This window comes from Choristoneura fumiferana, chromosome 27, assembly GCF_025370935.1.
Source record: "Choristoneura fumiferana chromosome 27, NRCan_CFum_1, whole genome shotgun sequence".
Lineage (NCBI taxonomy): Eukaryota > Metazoa > Arthropoda > Insecta > Lepidoptera > Tortricidae > Choristoneura > Choristoneura fumiferana.
In genome coordinates this window covers 9,816,794-9,839,144 of record NC_133498.1, presented here as the reverse complement: position 1 = coordinate 9,839,144, position 22,351 = coordinate 9,816,794, and the positions used below count along the sequence as shown (strand labels likewise).

General features: G+C 37.8%; 2 protein-coding genes and 1 long non-coding RNA gene across 7 annotated transcripts in view; 2 read left to right on the top strand and 1 right to left on the bottom strand.

Moving 5' to 3' along the window:
* Positions 1-22,351, top strand: part of LOC141443371 (uncharacterized) — a 282,390-nt gene that overhangs the window by 251,462 nt on the left and 8,577 nt on the right. The window lies entirely within an intron of this gene.
* LOC141443611 (uncharacterized) lies at positions 80-12,574 on the bottom strand. Of its 5 annotated transcripts, none has more exons than XM_074108948.1 (7): positions 12,536-12,574; positions 1,948-2,037; positions 1,712-1,838; positions 1,568-1,635; positions 1,245-1,344; positions 813-955; positions 80-482 (listed from the first exon to the last, which is right to left on the bottom strand). In XM_074108948.1, the coding sequence occupies exons 2-7, from the start codon at positions 2,015-2,017 to the stop codon at positions 235-237; spliced, it is 756 nt and encodes a 251-aa protein (XP_073965049.1). In that variant the 5' UTR covers positions 2,018-2,037; positions 12,536-12,574; the 3' UTR covers positions 80-234. The 5 variants fall into 5 exon arrangements, with proteins under 5 accessions (XP_073965049.1, XP_073965051.1, XP_073965047.1 ...); XM_074108950.1 differs by having other exon boundaries at positions 12,540-12,556; XM_074108946.1 differs by lacking the exon at positions 12,536-12,574 and adding an exon at positions 2,588-2,631.
* On the top strand, positions 4,606-22,049 carry LOC141443609 (uncharacterized). The gene is given in 11 exon segments (XM_074108944.1): positions 4,606-4,723; positions 8,465-8,670; positions 8,673-9,229; positions 9,884-9,976; positions 10,829-10,972; positions 14,353-14,480; positions 15,253-15,379; positions 17,053-17,189; positions 18,192-18,323; positions 19,477-19,563; positions 20,502-22,049. Coding segments are annotated over 11 exon segments (1,737 nt in total). The 5' UTR covers positions 4,606-4,718; the 3' UTR covers positions 20,623-22,049.

Here is a 22,351-nt window from a genome sequence, read left to right as displayed (position 1 = left end):
CATTCAACATAGTGTTTTAAGGTTCCGTAGTCTTATTTTGATTGCAAAGAATTTTTAATACAAAAAAAAGTTGTAGATGTATAACAGAAAATATATTTGCACAACAAACTAATTGAAACAAGAATATCACATAGTTAGATTAACAAATAAAAATAATGCATTGTTTTCACTCGAGATACGCGTAATAAATTAAAGAATACAAATAATGATTCTTAAATAAAAAATATTACTTCTTTATGATTTTGAGTTAAAAAGATATTTAGTGCTGCTCAGGCTTTTAGCGCCACTGGAAAAATATGAGGTGTATCTTTCAGGCGTGTAGCCGTGAATTTTGACGTGGTGAGGTTGGTAGGCCGTGCCTTCTTGTAGACTTCTATCGAATACTGGGTGTGAGGTTGACCGTTTTTTGCGTGGTGATTCTTGCATCTGCTGGGCTGGGTACGGGTCCACATAGCGTCTTCCGTTAATATCGTTGCCATCCGCTGTCGGGAGAATCGTTGGCTATTAATAAAACAATCGGTTAAGAAAGATCAAGAAAGGAAGAAGAAATACGATCAAGAGTTCATTCAAGCTTTTTATCTGAGGGTATATGTAGAGTAAAATAGTCACGTCACATAGTTAACAATTACAATATTATACGTTGGGATTTTGCATCGCAAGTTACATTACATTAAGTATTGTTTTTAAATAGAACAGTATCTCAAGAAACGTAAAGGTACAATGTAGTAAGTACAATGTATTTAGCTTACAAAGTTACCACTACCCATTGACCAAACCTATTGTAAATGAGTTCAGTCAGTGGCTAGCAGTACCTTTATTGTTCTTGCCTGCTCCTCTGCTGTTGAACATGCCCGGGGCGGGTTGACCTTGGGGTTCTCCGCCGACTGTGTTCTGCGGGATACCTCCCATTCCCACCACGGCAGGGTTAGGCTCGTTCTGTTGTCCCTTCCACGGCCTGCAAGTATTATTTATGTTTTACTTACGGCTTCGCAAATACGGAGAGAAGGGAGACTTCATCGACCACGCCAACTCTTGTGATTGGCTATCCAAAAAAATAAATATCTTTTGATCGAAAAATTATTAATTTTATCATAATTTAAAATTATCTATTTAAGCATCAGTCACAAAGAGAAATGTTGCTTAAAATAGGACCGTAACTAAAATCTTTTTCTGTTTAGCTGGATTTTACAGTTTTCTACCTATTAATATATGCATGCATTTCTAAAATTTATGTGACTTCATACTTGTCAGGGAACAGCTCTCCGGGTTGACCACGAGTCTGAACGATCCGTTCACCATTGACTTCGACGACACATCTCAGACGAGCGCAACAGGTAGGGAACTCTGGAATAACAAGCATAGCCAAAATAAAGATAAACAGTTTTGTATGAAAAAAGTACCTAGCAGTTATGATGTCAAAATAGGAGTAAATTTTACGTCATACCAGATTTTAATTATTTTGAACTCACGGTGATAAACTTTTATTTATCACCATGCATTTACATTTACGTTATTATTCGACATTATAAAGAATTTTATATGTTGGATGGTGACACTATCAACTTACCAACATTTTCATCTTCTATATATTCGTGGCATTCCAATGCATTTTCCGGAATTTTTGGTTTTCGGCAACTGAAACATCACATCAAAAGTGTGAAGATATCTAGCATTAAGTTAAGAATCTGATACATTTGTACTTGCATCTTACCCAACCGCAGCTATGAAGTATTTTCCGTCTCGGATTTCACATCGGTATCGGTGGCAAGTGTAATGGTCTGACCATTCTTGCCACGGTTGATAGCCTTTTCTTGAATATTTATCCACACAAGCTTGATCTAAAAGTTACGTTCAAAATATTATGAATATAATGACGTCTTTAAGGAGAATCCTTTAATTTGGTGTAATAAATAATGTGAAAAAATTTGAATTAAAATATGAACTCACAGCTAACATCCTCGGCGAAGATAGCTGGCAAAACTAAATACGTTAAAAACAACAGGCCGCCAAACTGCATCTTGACAGTCGTTAAATCACCTAAAAAGTGCAATTAAACGAATTATTGTAGCCAATTGTAATACTAGTTATCACTTCTTAGTGGAAACTCTACAACTCACTGACGAAATTTCAGATTCGGTGGACTACTAATACTTTTCCGAGAATACGTGTTTATAAACAAATGGAGCCCCACCACCGACACTTAGCTGGGAAAAAATATTGAGTGTTATGTGAAAAGTTGTGGATTTCCGCGAATTTTTTCAACAAACAGTTCTTCTTCCGGAATTAACCACGATCATATTCCAATCCATCAGATAGTTGTGACTGCGGCGGCTTCGAATTGAGAAAGTAAGTCCTGGAGTTAGTTTTAAATGATTTTCAAGTTTCAAATAATCTTTCTTGTACCTTAGTTTATTTTTTTAACAATCTCTTTGCAAAGTAGGTAAAGAGACATAATTAGACTCAAAAATATTAACCATAATGAAATTAATGCTTAACACCATTTAGTATTCATCACACTATCACATGATTATTGAAATACTAACGGAATCCACTACTTATTCAGTTTTCTTCTAATCACTAATCTTACCCATGTTGATGTAACACAGGACCGCAGTCCAAGAACAACTGAGGGCATCGTGAAAGAACGTAAAAAAATGGTACAACACCATTTGCATCGCCTTTCCAATCATAAATTCTTTGAAATGCCCATTGTTCTAAAGTTTGCGTATGCGTTAAGTCATTCACGGAAGCAAAAGAAACCCGAAAGAGTCGTGTCACACACAGAATAATTCATGGTTAGCTAGGTATGCATTTGCGAATTTAATTGGGAGAAATTTACAAATTTTTCACCGAGTTCCAAAAAGGGTGAAAAATCACAATTTGGGTGATTTGTTTTCATATTTATACCGCAGACCTATATTATTTACTTATTTGGAAGGGTACCATTTAAATTAGGAAACATAATTCATTTAATAAGAAAAGACTTAATTAATCAACCTGAAGACATTATTAAAAGCAGTTTCTTTTAAATTATTTTCAACCAAGCCAGTTTAATGATATAGTTTTTTCACCTGTCCGTCTATATTAATACAGGTACATCAATATTAAATATTTTAATATTAAGAGATAAACTTTGTTTATTGGTATGTTAATTTATCTGTTTGCATGTATGTATACTAAATAAAAGGAACCGAACGCAACACAGTATCAAAATTCATTATTGCTCATTATAGTACTAAGCAATACAGAAAATAGTTACACAACACAAAGAGGACATTACAAGATAAGCAATAAACAAGCAATTCCAGGCAACTGTTTTCAACAGAAAGATGCTGAAAGATGTAAGGATTACATCACGATCATTAATTAATATTTTATCCCGGGAAAACAAATATTTCCTACTTGACTGACGTAGACGAACTAATGAAATTATGGAAAAATGGACAATCGATTGTACCTTTAGCATAGAAGGAATATTTTTTTCTTTATGGTACGAGGTTACTAAGGCTAAACAAGTAAATTAGGGTTTATATAGGGTTTAACGGTTTATTAGACGACCAGATGGCCTAGTGGTTAGAGAACCTGACTACGAAGCTTGAGGTCCCGGGTTCGATTCACGTGTCGGGGCAGATATTTGTATGAAAAATACGAATGTTTGTTCTCGGGTCTTGGGTGTTTAATATGTATTTAAGTATGTTTCATCTATATAATTACATTTATCCGTTGCTTAGTACCCATAACACAAGCTTTGCTAAGCTTACTTTGGGACTAGGTCATGGTGTGAATTTTCCCGTGATATTTATTATGTACTTTTTGATTCTAGTCGCTATCATTTACCGACCTACTCATAAATCTTCATGTTCATTTGAATTGTCACATACAGGTAATAATAACAATAATGATATTCCCCTTCCGATTTCCTCTTCTTGGCATAAAATACGGAAAATTAAAAACGTACAATACTAATAGGTACAATGACTTTATTGTACCTACACCAAAAATAGTAGGTAAGCGATACAGAAAACAGTACACAGAGAGAAAATTACAAGGTGGCAATAGGCGGCCTTATCGCTTAAGAGCGATCTCTTCTAGCCAAATAGTATTTAAAATTTTATATGGACGTTATTTTTTTCTTTATACCGTTTGCGATATGTAGCACGCCTAGTTTTATACTATGATGAGCAAGACACATAATACTGTTACAAATTCATTCATTGTACTTGTAGTGTCTACTCTTGTCTGATATCCTGTCAATCGTTCAAAAGTTAACTGGAAGAGATCCCTTTAAGGGATAAGTTCGCCTTTGTACATCTTAATATCCTGTGTTCTGTTATTTTCATGTGTTTTTATGTACAATAAAGAATTTTACAAAACAATACAATACGAATGCGATTCCAAGCTTTTAATAATTCATTCTATATTAATTATTGATTTAAAGCCAAACGATCTACCATTTTCTTACGGTACCCTAATCAATCAGCTAAGTAGTTCTTGGAATAGAACAATGGACGATGTACGAGCGGCTTTACTTGCAGCTCAAACAGTTTTCGTGTTTTTATCTGTTTACTACACTTCTATCTAAAACGTCAAAATCAAGGGAATCAATTCGATGTATGTGGGAGCGAAGATAGCGACAACAAATTTAATGTATGTATTGTGTGTTATTGGTGTTTATAAATGTGGTGTAAGAAGAATATTATAAGTAAATAAAGATATAGATGAGGTAAGTTATATCCTAAATATCTCCTTATGCAAACTATTTCAGTACATTATTCTGAGGGGTGTTACTTCCTGTTATAATCTTGATTTTATTTTTATTTTTAATAACAAATAGCGATTGGCCATTAGATTTTGAAAATATTTTTTAAAGTATCTCAACAAGATTTTTTACATTAAATTTTTCGTTATAAATACCCTTATTTATCTTTTATTAAATACCCTCATTATCTTAATGATAAAATATTTTAAAGTACTGTTTTAAGAAGTGTGCTTAAGTTTGTACAATAATTCATATATCGATGGGTCCTATGTATCAGGGCCAGTGTTTTTTTTTCAATTTTGGGTTTTGTGCATTATAGGTACCTATAAACTATACATATTTAGATAGTGGAAAAAAACATTGTTATTTAATTATTTTCAAGTTATCATTGAAGTAAAATGGCCGAACTAAAGTACAATTCAATAGAATCTGTCAATTTTCTACATATTTAAGACACCCTATCGTGGGCACACTTGATTATATATGTCCCTGTTGTTGCAATTATGATCTAAAAGGAATCAAAAAATAATAATAGTCACATCACAAAGCCTTAGGCAGCCCGGTGTTTATATTAGTAGGCTAAAAGTGTCTACAAGATTGTCAGATTCTATTGAATTGGAGTTAGATGCAATTTTAATGTAAAAGGCTAAACATTTATTTGATACTTTTATGTGGTAAATACTGGGTGTTTTAAAAAAAAACTGTGTTCATAACTGCCATTTAGGTACTTTTACAAGCGGAACGCCGCTACCCCGATGCTACATCGTAATGTGATTGTATTACATTTTTTTAGACTTCTCCAAGTATCTTGGGTAACATATTTTTACTAAAGATTTTAAAGTTGAACATATATGAGCCAAAGTACTACATAGATCTTTTTACTGTCTATTTGAACAAAAGTTATTTCCGGAAATTCACGTATATGGGCGTATATACAATAAATTTAATGAAAGCCTGTCCCGTAAAGTAAGGATTTTACACATAAGCCCTTGTACGTAGGACCCATCAATATAGATTTGATTTTTATTCATACTTTTTTTTTATCTAAATACAATATATTTATTAAGGTAAAAATAAGACAAAAAGCAGAACAAATACTAAATATTACTATTCATACTTAGATTAGATATTTATGGGGAAAAATACATTTTGGAATAAATGAGCACAATATATCTTTTTCTTTTGTGTAAAATTGGGATTATAATGACACATGTGACTTGTGTAACATTATAGTTAAATTTTCATATTTTATTTGTAAGTTCAGTTGAATCATTCAATTATGGTGGGTTTATTTACAGCTTACTCCAAAAAGTTTAAATTGATCTTGGCTGATCCAATTTAAATGAGGGTCAAAATATTTATTTAATTTGTTATGTTTGTTTGTTAAAATAAAATATCAGAAACTTATCAGCTAGTTCTATAGCTGACCCCTAATGCTTAATGCATAATGTTTTATTTTCCCATAACTGTACCATAAGGCTCACTCCATACTTAAGTAAAACCAGCATTTCACTTCCCATTGTACTTTCTATTCTCACTGTATTCAGCTAATTTGCATAGCTTAATAGACAGTAATTAGACAAGTTCACAATGAGCAGGCCACCATTTTTGTTCCCATTTTGGGTTGTGTCAGTGAAATAATAACGGCTATACTCAAGTCCAGAATTAGGTGAACCAACTTGACAGTTTATTGCACAAAAATGTTGCCACAGTTACACCAGTGCTGTAATATCAATATGTTTTATTTTCATTTCATATATCGTCGTTGCTACTGCAATACGTAACTAGCATTTTCCATAAGGTACAATTTTCATTGTCAGAACAGTACAATGTTAGTACCGTTCTGACAGTCAAAATTATACCTTATGGAAAATGCCAGTAACGCGGTATTGCAGTATCAACGACGATATGTCATTGTCATTCGACTTAACTGCCATCGGCTTGCTTGTAACTATTGTTTGTTTGTTTGTTTATACTCTTTATTGTACAAAAAGGAAAAACAAAAAGGTACTAAAACTACCCCCATAAACTATTTCCGTTATTGTGAAATTTTCGTTACATTATTATTAGTTGTTATCCTTTTTGTCGTTTTCAGGCCTAAAGCTATGAAAATCCAAAAGTTGTACGGACAAATTTGTATGGACATATTCCTATGCCTATTTTTTTTTTGCTATGTCTGGTAACATTTTCAGTTGTCAATCTAGTTGGCCTAATTTGGGACTCAAGTATAGTAAGGTAACTCGGCCGTTTAGAAACAACTACGCGGTAGTGGTGAGGAGTGAAATTCGTTAGGCTACCTGGAGAGAGAAACGTGTGTTAGGTATACCTATCTTATTTTATTAGGGGACAAATGGGCAAACGGATCGCCTGATGGTAATTACCGTCGCCTATGGACACCTGCAACGCCAGAAGAGTCACAAGTGCGTTGCCGGCCCTTTAAGCCGAGTTTAGGCGGGCGAATATTCAGCATTTTTGCAGCATGATAAAAATTCTTGTGACTTGTCTTTCCGTTGTGTTATATAAACGTGGGCCGCTAATGACGTTTGACCGCGCGGTCAAAACGCTCGAATATTTGCCCAGGCCTCGAGTTCGAATCCTAGAATTGTGTTAAATATTTTCTATTTTATATTTTAGAGGGAAAAACCAATCTGATAAAACGGGAAAAATCCTCGAGACTTCATCAACGATCTATTTACATACAAATTTGTACGGAACCCTCGCTGCGCGAGTTCGACTCGCACTTGACCGGTTTTTTTAATGGCTACCCACATATTTAAACGCACATCAAAAGTCCTTTTTTATCCAAAAAAAATCCGAATTCACATCAAAATTACTGATTGCACAGCAAAATACTCCACTCAAAATATTACGTAATAAACTGCATATTATATTCGTGGCGTACCGCTATTTATCTTAAAGTAAATGACTAACGCACATCATACCTTTTTTTAAATGTAGCTTCTATTCTTGCACATCAAATATATAATTACCTATCAATTTATTTTCAGCATGCATATACTTTTTACATAACCAGCACTAGTAGGGGCACAGAATAAGTAATAGTAGGGGTTAAATTATTTCCTAAATAAATAAGGTTCTGGCGCTTCGCCGGCCGCTGCCGCGGCGCGCTCGCTTTGCTCGCTCGGCTCGCGCGTTGTGGTCGCAATTGTACCTAACGCTCCTTCTCGCTCCGCTCGTCGTCGTACCTGATTTTCCGGTGCCAAATTGACAGTAAAAGTTATTTTGCTATGAGAATTGAGAATAAGTATCATCTACGCACGCTCTAGTTAATTTGCTGTGGAGTCAGTATTTTTGATGTGATTGTAGTATTTTTGTATAGTTTGTGTTGATGTATATTTTACTTTATACTAGTTTTGCTAAACATTTAGTTTATTTGTATTGAAATAATTTAATTGATGTACAAAGGTATATAAATGATGAGAATAAATTGATAGGCAATTATTTATTTGATGTGCAATTAATAATATTCCTTTTTTAATTGGCAATGGAAAACTATCTGATAAAAATGATGAAATATCTGATAATTATCCGGGTATTATTTTACCAATATAACATGATATAAAAAATACTTTTAACTATTGGAATTTTCCCTGTTTGCAATGCAATATTATTAAATACCTTTGACTTGCAGGTAAATTCGCAAATTTTGCCATTTCATAATTCTAAAGAGCTTTGTTCCTTTAGCAACTTCCGGAGCCCCCGGCTGAATGAGGAAGAAATCAGCTCCCAATCCTCTGATGAGAAGATGGACACTGGCACAGAGTCCCTCCACTCACGTCAGCACACCCCGAGCTCCACCCTCTCATCAGACTATGAGGACATGGAACAACTCAACGGTTCCTGCGATGTCCTTCGTCTCCAAAACCATGGGGTTCTTAGACTATCCGAACCAAAGAACTTAACGACAGCCTTATAAAAAACATGAACAATTTGCAAATAAGTTCTCCAGTTGAAACGAGACCGAAGCATTTAGCTGTCACCAAATTCAGTTCTACGTTGATGTCTACGACTGATCATCCATTGATGGGTATAGCAAGTCCTGACGAAAACTATCCTGATTTAATTCCAAAGAAGTATAAAGAGGACGAGAAAGATCTCAGTTTGTCTAGTATAGAAGATGAACGGACAAACGAAACTAACGAATACTTCTATAGTCCACAACGGAATACTAGCAAAAACAATTTGTATTTTAATGAAAACTTTATAACAGCAGAGAGTCATATTTTAAGTACAACTCTAGATGTAACTAGTCCTCCTGATGTAGCTAGGGGTATTGAGAAGAGGAAGAGGTTTGAGAAAGAGACGCCGCGCTTGAGTCGCGTCGGTTTGGAGGTTAAGTGCGAAAGCGATAGCTCGAACCGGCTGGAAGCTTTGAAACTGCAGTGCCACAGTACACCGAAACCGACGGGGGCTGTTGACATACAGGAGGTCGAGGAGTTTCATACTGGGGTGAGTTATCAATCATCATCATCATCATTCCAGCCTATATACGTCCCACTGCAGGGCACAGGCCTCCCCTCAGAATGAGAGGGCTTGGGCAGTAGTTCCCACGCGGGCCCAGTGCGTATTGGGAACTTCACACACACCGTTGAATTGCTTCGCAGGTTTGTTGTGCAGGTTTCCTCACGATGTTTTCCTTCACCGTAAAGCTCGTGGTAAATTTTAAATTTTTACATTTGAGTTATCAATACTTCCATACAAATATTATAAATGTGAAAGTGTGTTTGTATGTTTGTCCGTCTTTCGCGTCGAAACGGAGCGACGGATTGACGTGATTTTCGGCGTAGAGATAGTTTACGGGCCAGAGAGTGACATAGGCTACTTTTTATCCCAGAATAATACACAAAAGCAAAAGCTAGTAATATCTTTGCGATAATGTTTTATCTGCGTATAGTGCGTTTTTCCAAAAAAAGCCAAGGACATACATTTTTCAATTAGTTGGGTAATGTACACATACGTTTCATTTACTTAGCGTCGCTCCGCTCAGCTGTTTCCACAAGGTGCTGTGCGAGGATAGACAAATGAAGAGTTCTATTGGTTCGTGAAAAACACATTCCTCGCGCATGTCTGGTGGAAACGTAGCCTTACTGATTGTTTCGTCAGGTGGCCGATTGGTGCGAATCACCGTCCCATCTCCGCACTATGCCCAACTTTGATCTGCCCATCGAGATGAAGACTAACATCGCTGTCAATAACGTAAGTCTTGTGCGACTATAATAAGTTGCATGACTGTAATTATAGTCACTTAACTAATTACAGTAGAATCCGGTTATAACGACGGCCAAGGTACCGGTGATATTACGTCGTACTAACCGGACGCCGTACTAAACGAACGGATGTACTTTCATGGTGGCTCATATTAAAACCAAACTGCCTACTTCCGTCGCTAAAAACGGTTTGTTGTTAAATGCGACGTCGTACTAAACGGGCTACACTGTAATTAGTTGAGTATTGAGGTACCGGGTTCGATTCCCGTGTCGGGGCAGATATTTATTTATATGAAAAATACGAATGTTTGTTCTCGGGTCTTGGGTGTTTAATATGTATTTAAGTATGTATCTATATCTATATTATAATTTATCGTTGCTTAGTACCATAAACACAAGCTTTACTTGACTAGGTCAATTGGTGTGAATTCTCTCGTGATATTTATTTATTTATTTATATAATAGTCGGGTGATTATTGTAATAACTACAGTAATAACTTCAGTAACTATAACTATAAGGGTCGACAATATTGTCACTTATGGTTGGTGACTATATTAACTTTCGTTGACTACAATAAGTTGACAGACTTAAAAGGTGACAATAATGAGTTCGGCGACTACAATTAGTTTAGTTTAGAGACAGCAAGGAGTTTGGCGACTACAATAAAATGTGTTGTTATAATAAGTAAGCTGAGTGGCTATTACATCACTTACGAGTATAATTATGTATAATAAGGGTGATTATATTTAGTTTGGGTGACTATAACCAGCACAATTTTATAATTAAATGCTTTTAATGTACCAACATGGTTTGAATATATACGTTATTTCCATTTTCTAGGACCTAGATTCTCCGGACGTGATATCCTCCTCCCAGGAGGACCGGTCGGCGTACCAAGCACTATTGGACCCTTACACGGGCAGTGTCATGCTGCGGCACACCCCCGCCAAGAGTCCTGGCGGGCAACGCCGCAGGATACAGCTGGTATGTTATGTAGCGCATAGCTTGGCTTAGCCGTAAAACACTATAGAAATGTGCACTTTAAACATTGGTGTATTTTCCAAGATGTGTAATTACAAGCTTTTATTTAGTTTCACCTGTCCCGTTGTCTGTCTGTCTGTAATCAAATCTTGCAACGTAAATTCGATCAGGCTCCAGTAGCCAGATTGACTTGAAATTTGGTATACTTATGTAAATTGCGTGACAATACAATAATCTGGTAGTGACATCCTGGTAGTCCGGCCAGGATCGTCTCCACAGGACGGAACTCTTCAACGGTATAGACTTGAAATTTGATATGGAAATGTAGTTTGAGGGACAACACATGTACAGTCAACAAAAAGTACAGTCAGCAAAAAAAAAAGCTTGGATTAAAAATGAAATTTTTACCAAAAAAATATTTTCTAAAAAAAATTATATGTTTTTCTTTTGTTTAATAGTTAAAGAGACCTGCGGGTCAGTCAACTTTTTAGTGTAGCGTGTAGCCATGGTAGTTAACGTCTCCTAAGTTACTTATAAAAAGTGTGATTTAAGTTGATTGACCCCTGTAATATATTTGTTGTTTTTAGGGTTCCGGAGCCAAAATGGCAAAAACGGAACCCTTATAGTTTCGTCAAGTCCGTCTGTCTGTCTGTCCGTCCGTATGTCACAGGCATTTTACTCGAAAACTACAAGATGTATATCAATGAAATTGCGAGTACAGATGTCAAAGCCGCTAATTAGTTTTGTAGTAAAATTACAAAAAAATATGAATAGGAGGGGAGGGGGCACTCCATTCCATACACGTAACAGAAATTTAAAAAAAAAAAAATTTTACTCCCGTCAACGTGCAGCGCGTAGTTCGACAGCTCTTTTGAAAAAATAGAAAGTTTTCTCAAAAACTTTTTGATTTAAGTGATTTTTTTTTAAGATTTTTTTTGAAGTGGTTTTTTATTTTTTCCGGAATAATCGCTCCCAAAGTAGCATAAAATGTGCCCCCCCCTCTATCTTGTAAATCGTTTGTCCAAAAAATATGCAAAAATATGGAAAGAAATGAAAATTGGTTTCAACATGATCGGATATACCGTTTTTGAGTTATTACCGAAAAACTGTGCTTCTGTTGAAAAGGACATACGTGCCGTGAAGATACACTCTTTTTCTGGTAATAGATTTTAAGACTGTAGTAAGTGTTTTAATTGTGTTATAACGCACATAATATTACTTGATTTTGTTCGTAATGGCTACGGAACCCTATCTTGGGCGTGTCCGACACGATCTTGGCCGGTTTTTTTTAAATTACTTTCTTTCTGCTAAGTTTCTTAAGGCGCATTTTTTTATTATTTTAGGGTAGCAAATTTTTCTAGGGGACATGACCATAGCAACGAGGTACAGTCGAGTTCATAAACTTGTGAGCAAAAATTTAATCAAAAATATCTGAACACGCTTCTACGCCGTCAAATTTCTGCTCACAATTTTATGTACTCGACGGTACAAGAAATAGTCGATCGACCCTTTTATATTTTAGCAGCTACTTTTAAAGTGTGTTACCGATAAAACTTGAATACTTACGTACAACGGTCTCAATTTCACAGCGCTTGTGCAATTGTAGCCGTGTGAATTGGAACAAAGGCGGACGTGCGCGGTTTTTGTAAACATGATGCGATTAGTGCACGAAGGGGGTCACTTTGTTGTGAACTGTTGTTATTTTTGACTTTTTGCCTGCTTACTCATTCATTAATTTATTTTATGTATATCCTGGTGTTGCAGGTGTCTATGGGCGGTGGTGATCTCTTACCATCAGGAGACCCACTTGCTCGTATGCCATCAAATCGAATAAAAAAAAAAAAATGTGTGAAGTTCCCAATCCGCACTGGGCCCGCGTGGGAACTATCGCCCCAGCCCTCTTGTTCTGAGAGGAGGCCTGTGCCCAGCAGTGGGACGTATATAGGCTGGGATGAATGAATATCATAAAAATTGCGTTATTATAATACAGTAACAATTTGATAGTCAGGGCATTGCAAAATAGATATCTTAAACCTAGAAACAATATAAAGTATTATAGATAATTTATTTATTGTCAGTTACATATCCACTTTAATATATAATTCTATATATTTAAAAAAACAACATGCAAATCTTAATATTAATATCCACATGCTTCGTCAAATTATTAAAAAATAAAATATAGAAATAACACATAGATACATCCGCAACAAGCCTTGTCAAACCTTCTAAACAAAAAAACATAGCAAATTTGAACATGTACAATCCCCGCCCTGTGTCCTGCCCGACCCAAAGGTCCCCATTACACCCGCGGCGTTGCTCCGCTGAATAGCAATGGAGACCTGCTGAACTAACCAGGACCCAGGACCAGGGATTCTATAAATACATATTTTTGATCCCGCTATTTCCAGATCGGGGTAAATTATCAAAATTTCCACTAACTCTTACGTCCGTCCCCAGACATAAAAGTCTAAGGGCGTTAGGTCTGGAGACCGTGCGGGTCAAGGTATCTGGCGGCTTTTGCCTATCCACGAGTTAGGAAAGGATTCAAAATAAGCAGGCCCGGTCAATTAAAATAAAATCAAATTCAAGGACTTCTGCAGAAGCAACTGGATTACTCTTTTCCTAGCTCGTGGATAGGCAGAAGCGACTCGATACTTTTATGTCTAAGGACGGGCGAAAGAGTTTGTTTGCGTGAGGGAGGTGACCACGCGAGAGGTATTAATTGAAAGGATAAACGAAGCTTTTATGACAATGAAAGCAGAAATGCGGCTAGTTACCGTAACTGTTCAAGTAAGAAAGAGATGTCGGGCGTGCATTAGGAACAGGGGGGAACAGTTCGAAGAAAAAAATTATAACTAGAACACAGTTAAGTATTAAATAAAGTTAAATTTGTCCAACAAGTTTTTAAAAAAATACCATAAAAATAAAGTTGCTTTTTTAACAATGTGTAGCATATCGTTCGCAAGGTTATAAGCTAGAGAAGTAATTTAAAGAAAATGAACTACTCAATTGTCTTTTATTTTTTAATAATTGATTTTCGAAGTAGGATTTTTTTTCACACAATCAGTATTTTTTTGGAATAAAAATCCTCGTACGTCCCTCTGAGACTATGAATTATAATAAAAAACTATTATTATTTGAACAAGCATGTATTACCAAGTATTAAAAAAAAAATTACTTACATTAATAAAAATGTTACGAACGTATCAAGGCGGGATTTCGGTAAAATTGAGAAAAACATTTAAAAAATCATATCTCCAAAACCGTGACCTTTCGGGCCCAAAGTCCAAGGGTGAAAAGAGCAAATAACCCCAACAATATCCCAAAAAAATTTGACGGTCCATGTGCCGAACACCCTGTATATATGTGTTGTTTCCCAGCCCCCGGAGGACGACCAGTGCAGCCTGGACAGCGCGAGCGTGCGCTCGCTGGAGTCCGAGGAGGAGCCCCCCGAGCCGTCGCCGCAGCCCTCCCGCTCCGCCAGCGTGCAAGACGACGACTCCAGGAGGTAACTAACACAGACAATCGGCAATTGAGAATCAGCTTGCAGTGCCAGTATTTTCGATCGATATTGGCATGTAATACTGTATCGCACCCTCAGTACACCAGTTTCTCGTACAGTCGAGTTTATAAACTTGTGAGCAAAAATTTGATCAAAAATATCTGAATACTAAAATTGTATTTGTTTAACCGTAGGACATACTCTGTATGTATTGTGAACTTTTGTTTTCAGTGATGCCAAGTTTTATTAATTTTTTTTAGCCGTAGGACATGCTCTGTATGTAATGAGAACTCATGTACTCATTGATACCAAGGCTTAATTAATTTGTTTCTTGATTGTAGCTTTTAAAATTATTATTAATTAATATATCTTAGAGTTGCTAATAGATCTTGTTAGACTGGCAAATTACTGATGTGATTAATATGCAAATGCAAAGTTGTATCTGAAAAAGCATCTATCTATATAAATAAAAGTAAATCGTAAAATGTGTTGCTAAGAGCTAAACTCGGGAACGGCAGGACCGATTTCACTAATAATTTTTTGATGTGTTTGTTATTGTCAGGAGAAGGTCTTTATGGGAGAAAAATCTAGAAATATTGCAACGGGGGCGAAGCCGCGGGCAACAGCTAGTTTATAATAAACATCAAAAATATCTGAATACGCTTCTACGCCGTTAACAATAGAGTCGTGTTCAGATATTTTTGATCAAATTTTTGCTCATAAGTTTATGAACTCGACTTTACCTATTTTTTGTTGGTTAACTCGTTTCTGTGAACAGATCGACGAACACACTCAGCGAGTGCAGCGAGCCGATTCCTGAATACTCTGCCGCAGACGAGCTGAGGGACGAGCGGTCGTGGCTGACTGTACCGCGCCCCGGCGGACGGGCCACTTGCGATATGAAGGTGAGTGTACAGTGAGCCAAATATGTAAATTAGGGATCTATAAAAAACGAGCCTATCAGAATTACAAAGGCTCGGCAACGCATCGTGATATCCAGACATAGGAATCCAGGGGGCACAATTTTATGACAGGTAGGGTGTTCCTATATCGATGTACTCAATTATCGATGCTTGTTTTATATTTATACTAGTGGCTAGCTTTCGAAAGCCCGATCTAGCTGGACAAAAACCATCACTGCAATTCTGTATTAGTACTAGCAAAAACGACAACAGATACTCCCGAGGTCACGATTCCGTTGATAATTTTGTGTAAGTACCCTCCAATAATTAATTATTAATCTCGAAGTGTCAATAAGTTAAGTTTCTTAGACCAGAAACTACATGTACCATCTTGTACCATGGCTGTAATTTTTTTATGTGGTAGTCTCATTCATACAGTATTGGATTAAATACATTTTGAATCTGCGGACGACTGCGGAACCACGCAGTTATTATTATTTATTATAGTTAAGCTGAAGCTAAGTTATTTTTTTAGAAACCGAAATAATTATATCTAGGAAGAATTTTTACCAAAATTGGGTTAAATACCCAAAAAATGAAAGAAATAGTCGCTTATTTGAATATATTTCAATGAAATTTTATAACAGTGAAGTAACAAAAGGTTCTAAAGGAAATATTAAATTGGCTATTCCCAAAGCTATCATTTTGTATTTTTTATGACTGCATTTCTTATTTTTAGGGTTCCGGAGCCAAAATGGCAAAAACGGAACCCTTATAGTTTCGCCATGTCTGTCTGTCTGTCTGTCCGTCCGCGGCTTTGCTCAGTTTTGCATATATAAGTAAACTATGCCGACAAAATGGTACAATTAAAAATTCAAAATACATTTTTTTCAGGGTACCTCCCTCCCATAGACGTAAAGTGGGGGTGATTTTTTTTTCTCATCCAACCTTATAGTGTGGGGTATCGTTGGATAGGTCTTTTAACCATTAGGGGGTTGCTAAAACGATTTTTCGATTCAGTGATCTGTTTGCGAAATATTCAACTTTAAAGTGCAAATTTTCATTAAAATCGAGCGTCCTCCCCCTCTAAAATCTAAACCGGTGGGTGGAAAAATTTGAAAAAAATCAGGATGGTAGTAAGTATATCAAACTTTTAAGGAAAAACTATAACGGCTAAGTTTGCTTGAGAATTATTAGTAGTTTATGAGTAAATAGCAGCCTAAGGTATTAAATATACCTAAACTTGGAAGATTCCGTATAAAATACGAAATCCTTAGGAAAATATTACTTATTTTTTTCGTAATGGCTACGGAACCCTATTTTGGGCGTGTCCGACACGCTCTTGGCCGGTTTTTTTAGTGTTATATAACCAGTTTCTTCGCACATTTGTATCCGGTTCTACTTAACCCTCTAAGGGATCTTGAAGGCACAATTGTAAGTCCTACAACATCTGTAACCGTTTTAGCTTATTTACAACGTCCCAAATTTATTAGTTTTTATATCAAGTTCTTTTTTTGTATGAATTGTTACGGGTGCCTTCTATCTTACCTTTAAAATATACATCCTTGAACATCATCTCCTGTTTTACTTCTGTACACATCCTCATCAACGGTCGCTCACGTCGTGACAATACTACCTCGCTACCGGCGCTATAGTCGAGTCGTTCTGGTCGTCAGGTGATCGAGCCGTACAAGCGCGTGGTGTCCCACGGCGGCTACGACGGCGCCGGCGCCGCCCTCATCGTGTTCAGCGCCTGCCACCTGCCGGACTCCGCGAGGGCCGATTACCATTACGTCATGGACAACCTGTTCCTGTGAGTGCTTAGTTAGGTTAGCTAGCTGTAGGTAGGATAGGGCTTTAATTTTTTTTTATTGGACTGAATGGCAAACGAGCAATTGGGTCTCCTGATGGTAAGAGATCACCACCGCCCATAGACACCTGCAACACCAGGGGGATTGCAGATGCGTTGCCAACCTAGAGGCCTAAGATGGGATACCTCAAATGCCAGTAATTTCACCGGCTGTCTTGCTCTCCACGCCGAAACACAACAGTGCAAGCACTGCTGCTTCACGGCAGGATTAGCGAGCAAGATGGTGGTAGCGAGCCGGGCGGACCTTGCACAAGGTCAAAAGGTAAGGTAAGGTTTAATCATTTAATAGTCTGCTATAGTCAGCTGTAGCTATGCATATTAAGTTGTAGTAGTTTTACTGTTAGCTGTAGGCATGAATATACTGCTATAGGCTCTTGCGGCCCAAGTCATTTTTTTATAAACATGAAACTTTGTGTCACTTGTGAGAGATGTCAAATTACAGAAGTCCTATATAAAGGACGCTGGGCGGTCGGAGGATAGTCAGCTGTAGGCATGAATAGGCTGCTATAGTCATTTTATAGTCAGCTGTAGTCATTAATAGAAATATAAATATTTATTCGTTCTTCTCAAAATATAGAGAACATAATAAAAACGATTTAAACGAAAAATTAAGCAGGAGGGCTACTATGAAATTCGAAAACCGAAGTGCGCACTGTGCCGTCCCTCTCACTCTTGTATTAAATAGTCGGCTAGTCATTTTTATAGGCTGCTGTAGTCGTTTTATAGTCAGCTCTAGGTATAAATAGTCTTATGTAGTCATTGATAATTAGCTGTGTGTATGCATAGTCATCTGTAGTCATTTTATAGTCATCATTTGAAGACAGTAAAATTTCAATCCAAACTTAAAAATTATACTGAATCTAGAACACGTTGGAAAAATCAGAAACCAGCTGAATTTTTGAAGAGTTTTTTTTAATGGTTGCACTTTGTGTCTGGTGTGGGCAGGTACGTGATCTGGACGCTGGAGCGGCTCGTGACAGACGAGTACGTGCTGGTGTACCTGTACGGGAGCGCCGGCCCGCGCCGCCTGCCCACCGCGCACTGGCTCAGGGAGTACTACAAGCTGGTAGACCGCCGGTGAGACGCACTACACACTCTACTGTACACACTAACAGCACGCAACACTGGCGCTGCCATGACGGTAGGCAGCAACAGGGTAGGCAACACTAGTGTTTCCACGAGGTAGGCAGCAACAGGGTAGGCAACACTAGTGTTTCCTCGAGGGTAGGTAGCAACAGGGCAAGCCACACTAGTGCTACCACGAGGTAGGTAGCAACAGGATAGGCAACACTAGTGTTTCCACGAGGTAGGTAGCAACAGGGTAGGCAACACTAGTGTTTCCTCGAGGGTAGGCAGCAACAGGGTAGGCAACACTAGTGTTTCCTCGAGGGTAGGTAGCAACAGGGCAAGCCACACTAGTGCTACCACGAGGTAGGTAGCAACAGGATAGGCAACACTAGTGTTTCCACGAGGTAGGCAGCAACAGGGTAGGCATCACTAGTGTTTCCTCGAGGGTAGGTAGCAACAGGGCAAGCCACACTAGTGCTACCACGAGGTAGGTAGCAACAGGGTAGGCAACACTAGTGTTTCCACGAGGTAGGTAGCAACAGGGTAGGCAACACTAGTGTTTCCTCGAGGGTAGGTAGCAACAGGGTAGGCAACACTAGTGTTTCCACGAGGTAGGTAGCAACAGGGTAGGCAACACAGTGTTTCCTCGAGGGTAGGTAGCAACAGGGTAGGCAACACTACTGTTTCCTCGAAGGTAGGTAGCAACAGGGTAGGCAACACTAGTGTTTCCTCGAGGGTAGGTAGCAACAGGGCAAGCCACACTAGTGTTAACGCGAGGTAGGTAGCAACAGGGTTACTAGTGTTGCCATGAGGGTAGCTAACAATGAATGACAATTTGCTGTGTAGATGTACGGAAGGGAGAAATAATTTAAAAAGTGTAATTAATTTTATGATAATTGGTTTCAGCTTGAAACCCACTGATACTGGAGGCGTAGCGGTGTGGCGCGAAGTCGGTATCGGATGAAATATTTGAACTAACGTGAAAGAGGCTACACAATACCGCGACAAGCTTATTTCCCGCGCGGTATTCTATGTGGCCTCTTTCATGTTAGCTCCAATAATACAACCGGTACCGCCTTCGCGCCGCACCGCCTCCGCTGTCTGTGGGATTTCTAGCTTTATCAAGAATCTGTTTGAAAACTTGTACATTTATCTGTTGCAGGTTAAGGAAAAGTCTGAAGCACCTGTACCTGGTGCATCCCACCTACGGCTTGAGACTCTTCGTTACCTTCACTAAAGCGTTTGTAAGGTAAATACTTTAAAGCTAAATATTTGTCTATTGGAACCTGTAATTGTTCTTCGTCATATCAGCCACAGGACGTCCACTGTTCCAACAGCCGAGCCGAGGCCGAGCAATACCGACCTGATATTTGGTAGCCCAAATGGCGTCGAAATAACATCGCGGTCAATGAGGGCTATCGTGCTTTGCCTCACTAGATGGCGCACTGTAGCGTGAGGTTTTTAAATATGGCTTTCAAAGTATGTTATTACGGGCGTGAAAACAAAGTTTAGATTAAAATCATATTTAATACACCTTAAAACCGTACTATAAAAATATCGAGCATGCCACAGTGTTGCATAGTCCCCGTTTTGTTCGGAAAAAAGGGAGGACAAAGGTTTCCGAAAGACAAAACTGTCTCAAAACACAGACATTCATTGCCCGGAACGCATATTTGCCATAATTAATTTCAGATATTGCAAAATATTCACAATATTATTCTAATTATAAATAAACCCGCGTAGCTCACCCAAAAACTATGAGATTTGACATTTCGGAGACCTCACGCTACACTAGCGCCTCTAGCGGCGAATTCATTCGCGATAGCCCTCATTGTGACCACAATGCGCGAGCCGAGTGAGCGTAGCGAGCGTGCCTCGGCAGCGGCCGGCGAAGCGCCAGGACCAAATTAAGTTCTTTTCTACTAAATTTATGAATATTCCGTGTATACGACAAACAGAGCCGGTAATTATCTGATCGGTATTTATCAGGTCAAGAATGATCACCGCGGTACGATGCATACCGAGCTGATATTTAGTGGCATGGCCTTAAATGTGCGTGTACACGAAAAACAGGGTCGGTATTTCCATGTCGGTATTGTCCGGGCCGGTAAAGACTGTCACCCTTGTATTTTAATATTGTAAATGGCTTGATCGCGTGCCGTTTCAATATAATTTTTCTATTTTCAGTTCTAAATTCTTCCGCAAACTGAGCTACGTAAGGACTTTGTCAGAGTTAATGGAACAGGTGCCTGTAGAGCCAAATGCTATCCCCGAAATGGTGAAACAGTACGACGCGGGCAAGCGATAGGAGCCTGAGGGATGCTGTGTCAAAAAAGTGAACATTTCAAAAAGGTTAAATCACACATCAAAGTACCTACGCTAAATGTTACAGCTCGGTCTCCCTACATATTGCTGAACTCTTCTATCTTGATATTATTTCTGTAGGTTAAATACTTTTTTGTTTTTTCAACTATTCACTGGACAATCTGTTAAACTCGTAAGGCCCATTGTCCTTAATTAAAATATACGTCAAAGCTAATGTAAAACTTCACTAATTGACATTCAGTTTTAAATTGTAATGATCAAAATTTGAAGTGGGCCTTGTGAGGGTAAAGAGATTTGGTAAGTAGAAAAGTTGTTAACAAAATTTCCATAGTCATTTGAGTTTAATGCTACTGTAATAATATAGATGTGAAAGTTTGTGTGTAGATTTGTTACTTCACGCTAAACGGCTGAATGGATTTGGAAGAAATTTGGTACGTACGTAGCTGGACATCTGGAATAAACCAAAGGCAACTTTTTATCCCGATATTCATGTAATTTGTGATTGTTTTTGAGTGCAAAGTTAATGAAAACCACGATGTAATTGTCAGGGATTTGCATTAAAATGTAGAAAAAATCCTGAATTTAACTTCAATGCTATTTACATATCAAATTTCATTCAAATCCGTTTAGCCGTTTTTGCGTGTTGTAGTAACAAACAAACACAAATACTTACAAACTTTCGCATTTATATTATTAGTACGATTGTAGTACAGTCGAGTGCATAAACTTGCGAGCAAAAATTTGATCAAAAATATCTGAATACGCTTCTACGCCGTTTGCAATAGAGTCGTGTTCAGATATTCTAGATCAAATTTTTGCTCACAAGTTTATGATCTCGACTGTACTCTACAGGGTGTCCGGTAAAGTGGATTCACCACTATCGCTGGATAGGTCATAAAGTGGGCATCATTGTTTAATTTTTAGTTATAATAATACACTTATATTTAGAGATATTTAACTTTCGACTTTAGTTATGGTACTTTAAGTCATATTTTTGTACGTTCATAATTTTAAGAGTTCCAAAACATTTCAAGAACAGGCTTATTTTATTTTCAAGCTTTTAATCAAAGTTTAATTATTATTCTTTTGCGTTTTCAAACAGCTATGGTTTCCCTAATATTCGCGTATTTAATGAAGATTTCAAAATATTACTATAAATGTTCTTTTCCACCGGCGACCCGAGATGAGGCGGGGCGAGACGATAATTTAAATTTGTATAGCAAAATTTCAATTCTCTTCTAGCGGATCTTCGGTGTTAACAGTATGGGCGACCGCGCCCAAGCATTTTCTTTAAATAGCCTATACAGTGTCCCACTGCTGGGCAAATGCCTCCCCTTTCTCCTTCCACTCGTCTCTGGCTTCGGCAAAATTTTGCCAGTTCGGCTGGAATCGACCCAAATCGTCCCGCCACCTTTTAGGCCTCCTCAGCTCCGGTGCCCGTCGCTTGCCCAATCAGTGGTGATTTTGGCCCAACGATCCGGATGCATGCCACTTGAGTTTGGCGGTCTTTGTCCCCACATCAACAATTCGGGTTTTTGAGCGCATTTCTAATAATTAATAGTACATGGGCGACCGAGCTTTGCTCGGGCTAAAACTCGGTTACAATCGTTTTCCCAGAGATAAGACCAAGTTAGATCGATTTTTCAGCCCCGAAAACCTCTACATACCAAATTTCATCGAAATCGTTCTAGCCGTTTTCGAGATCCCCGAAA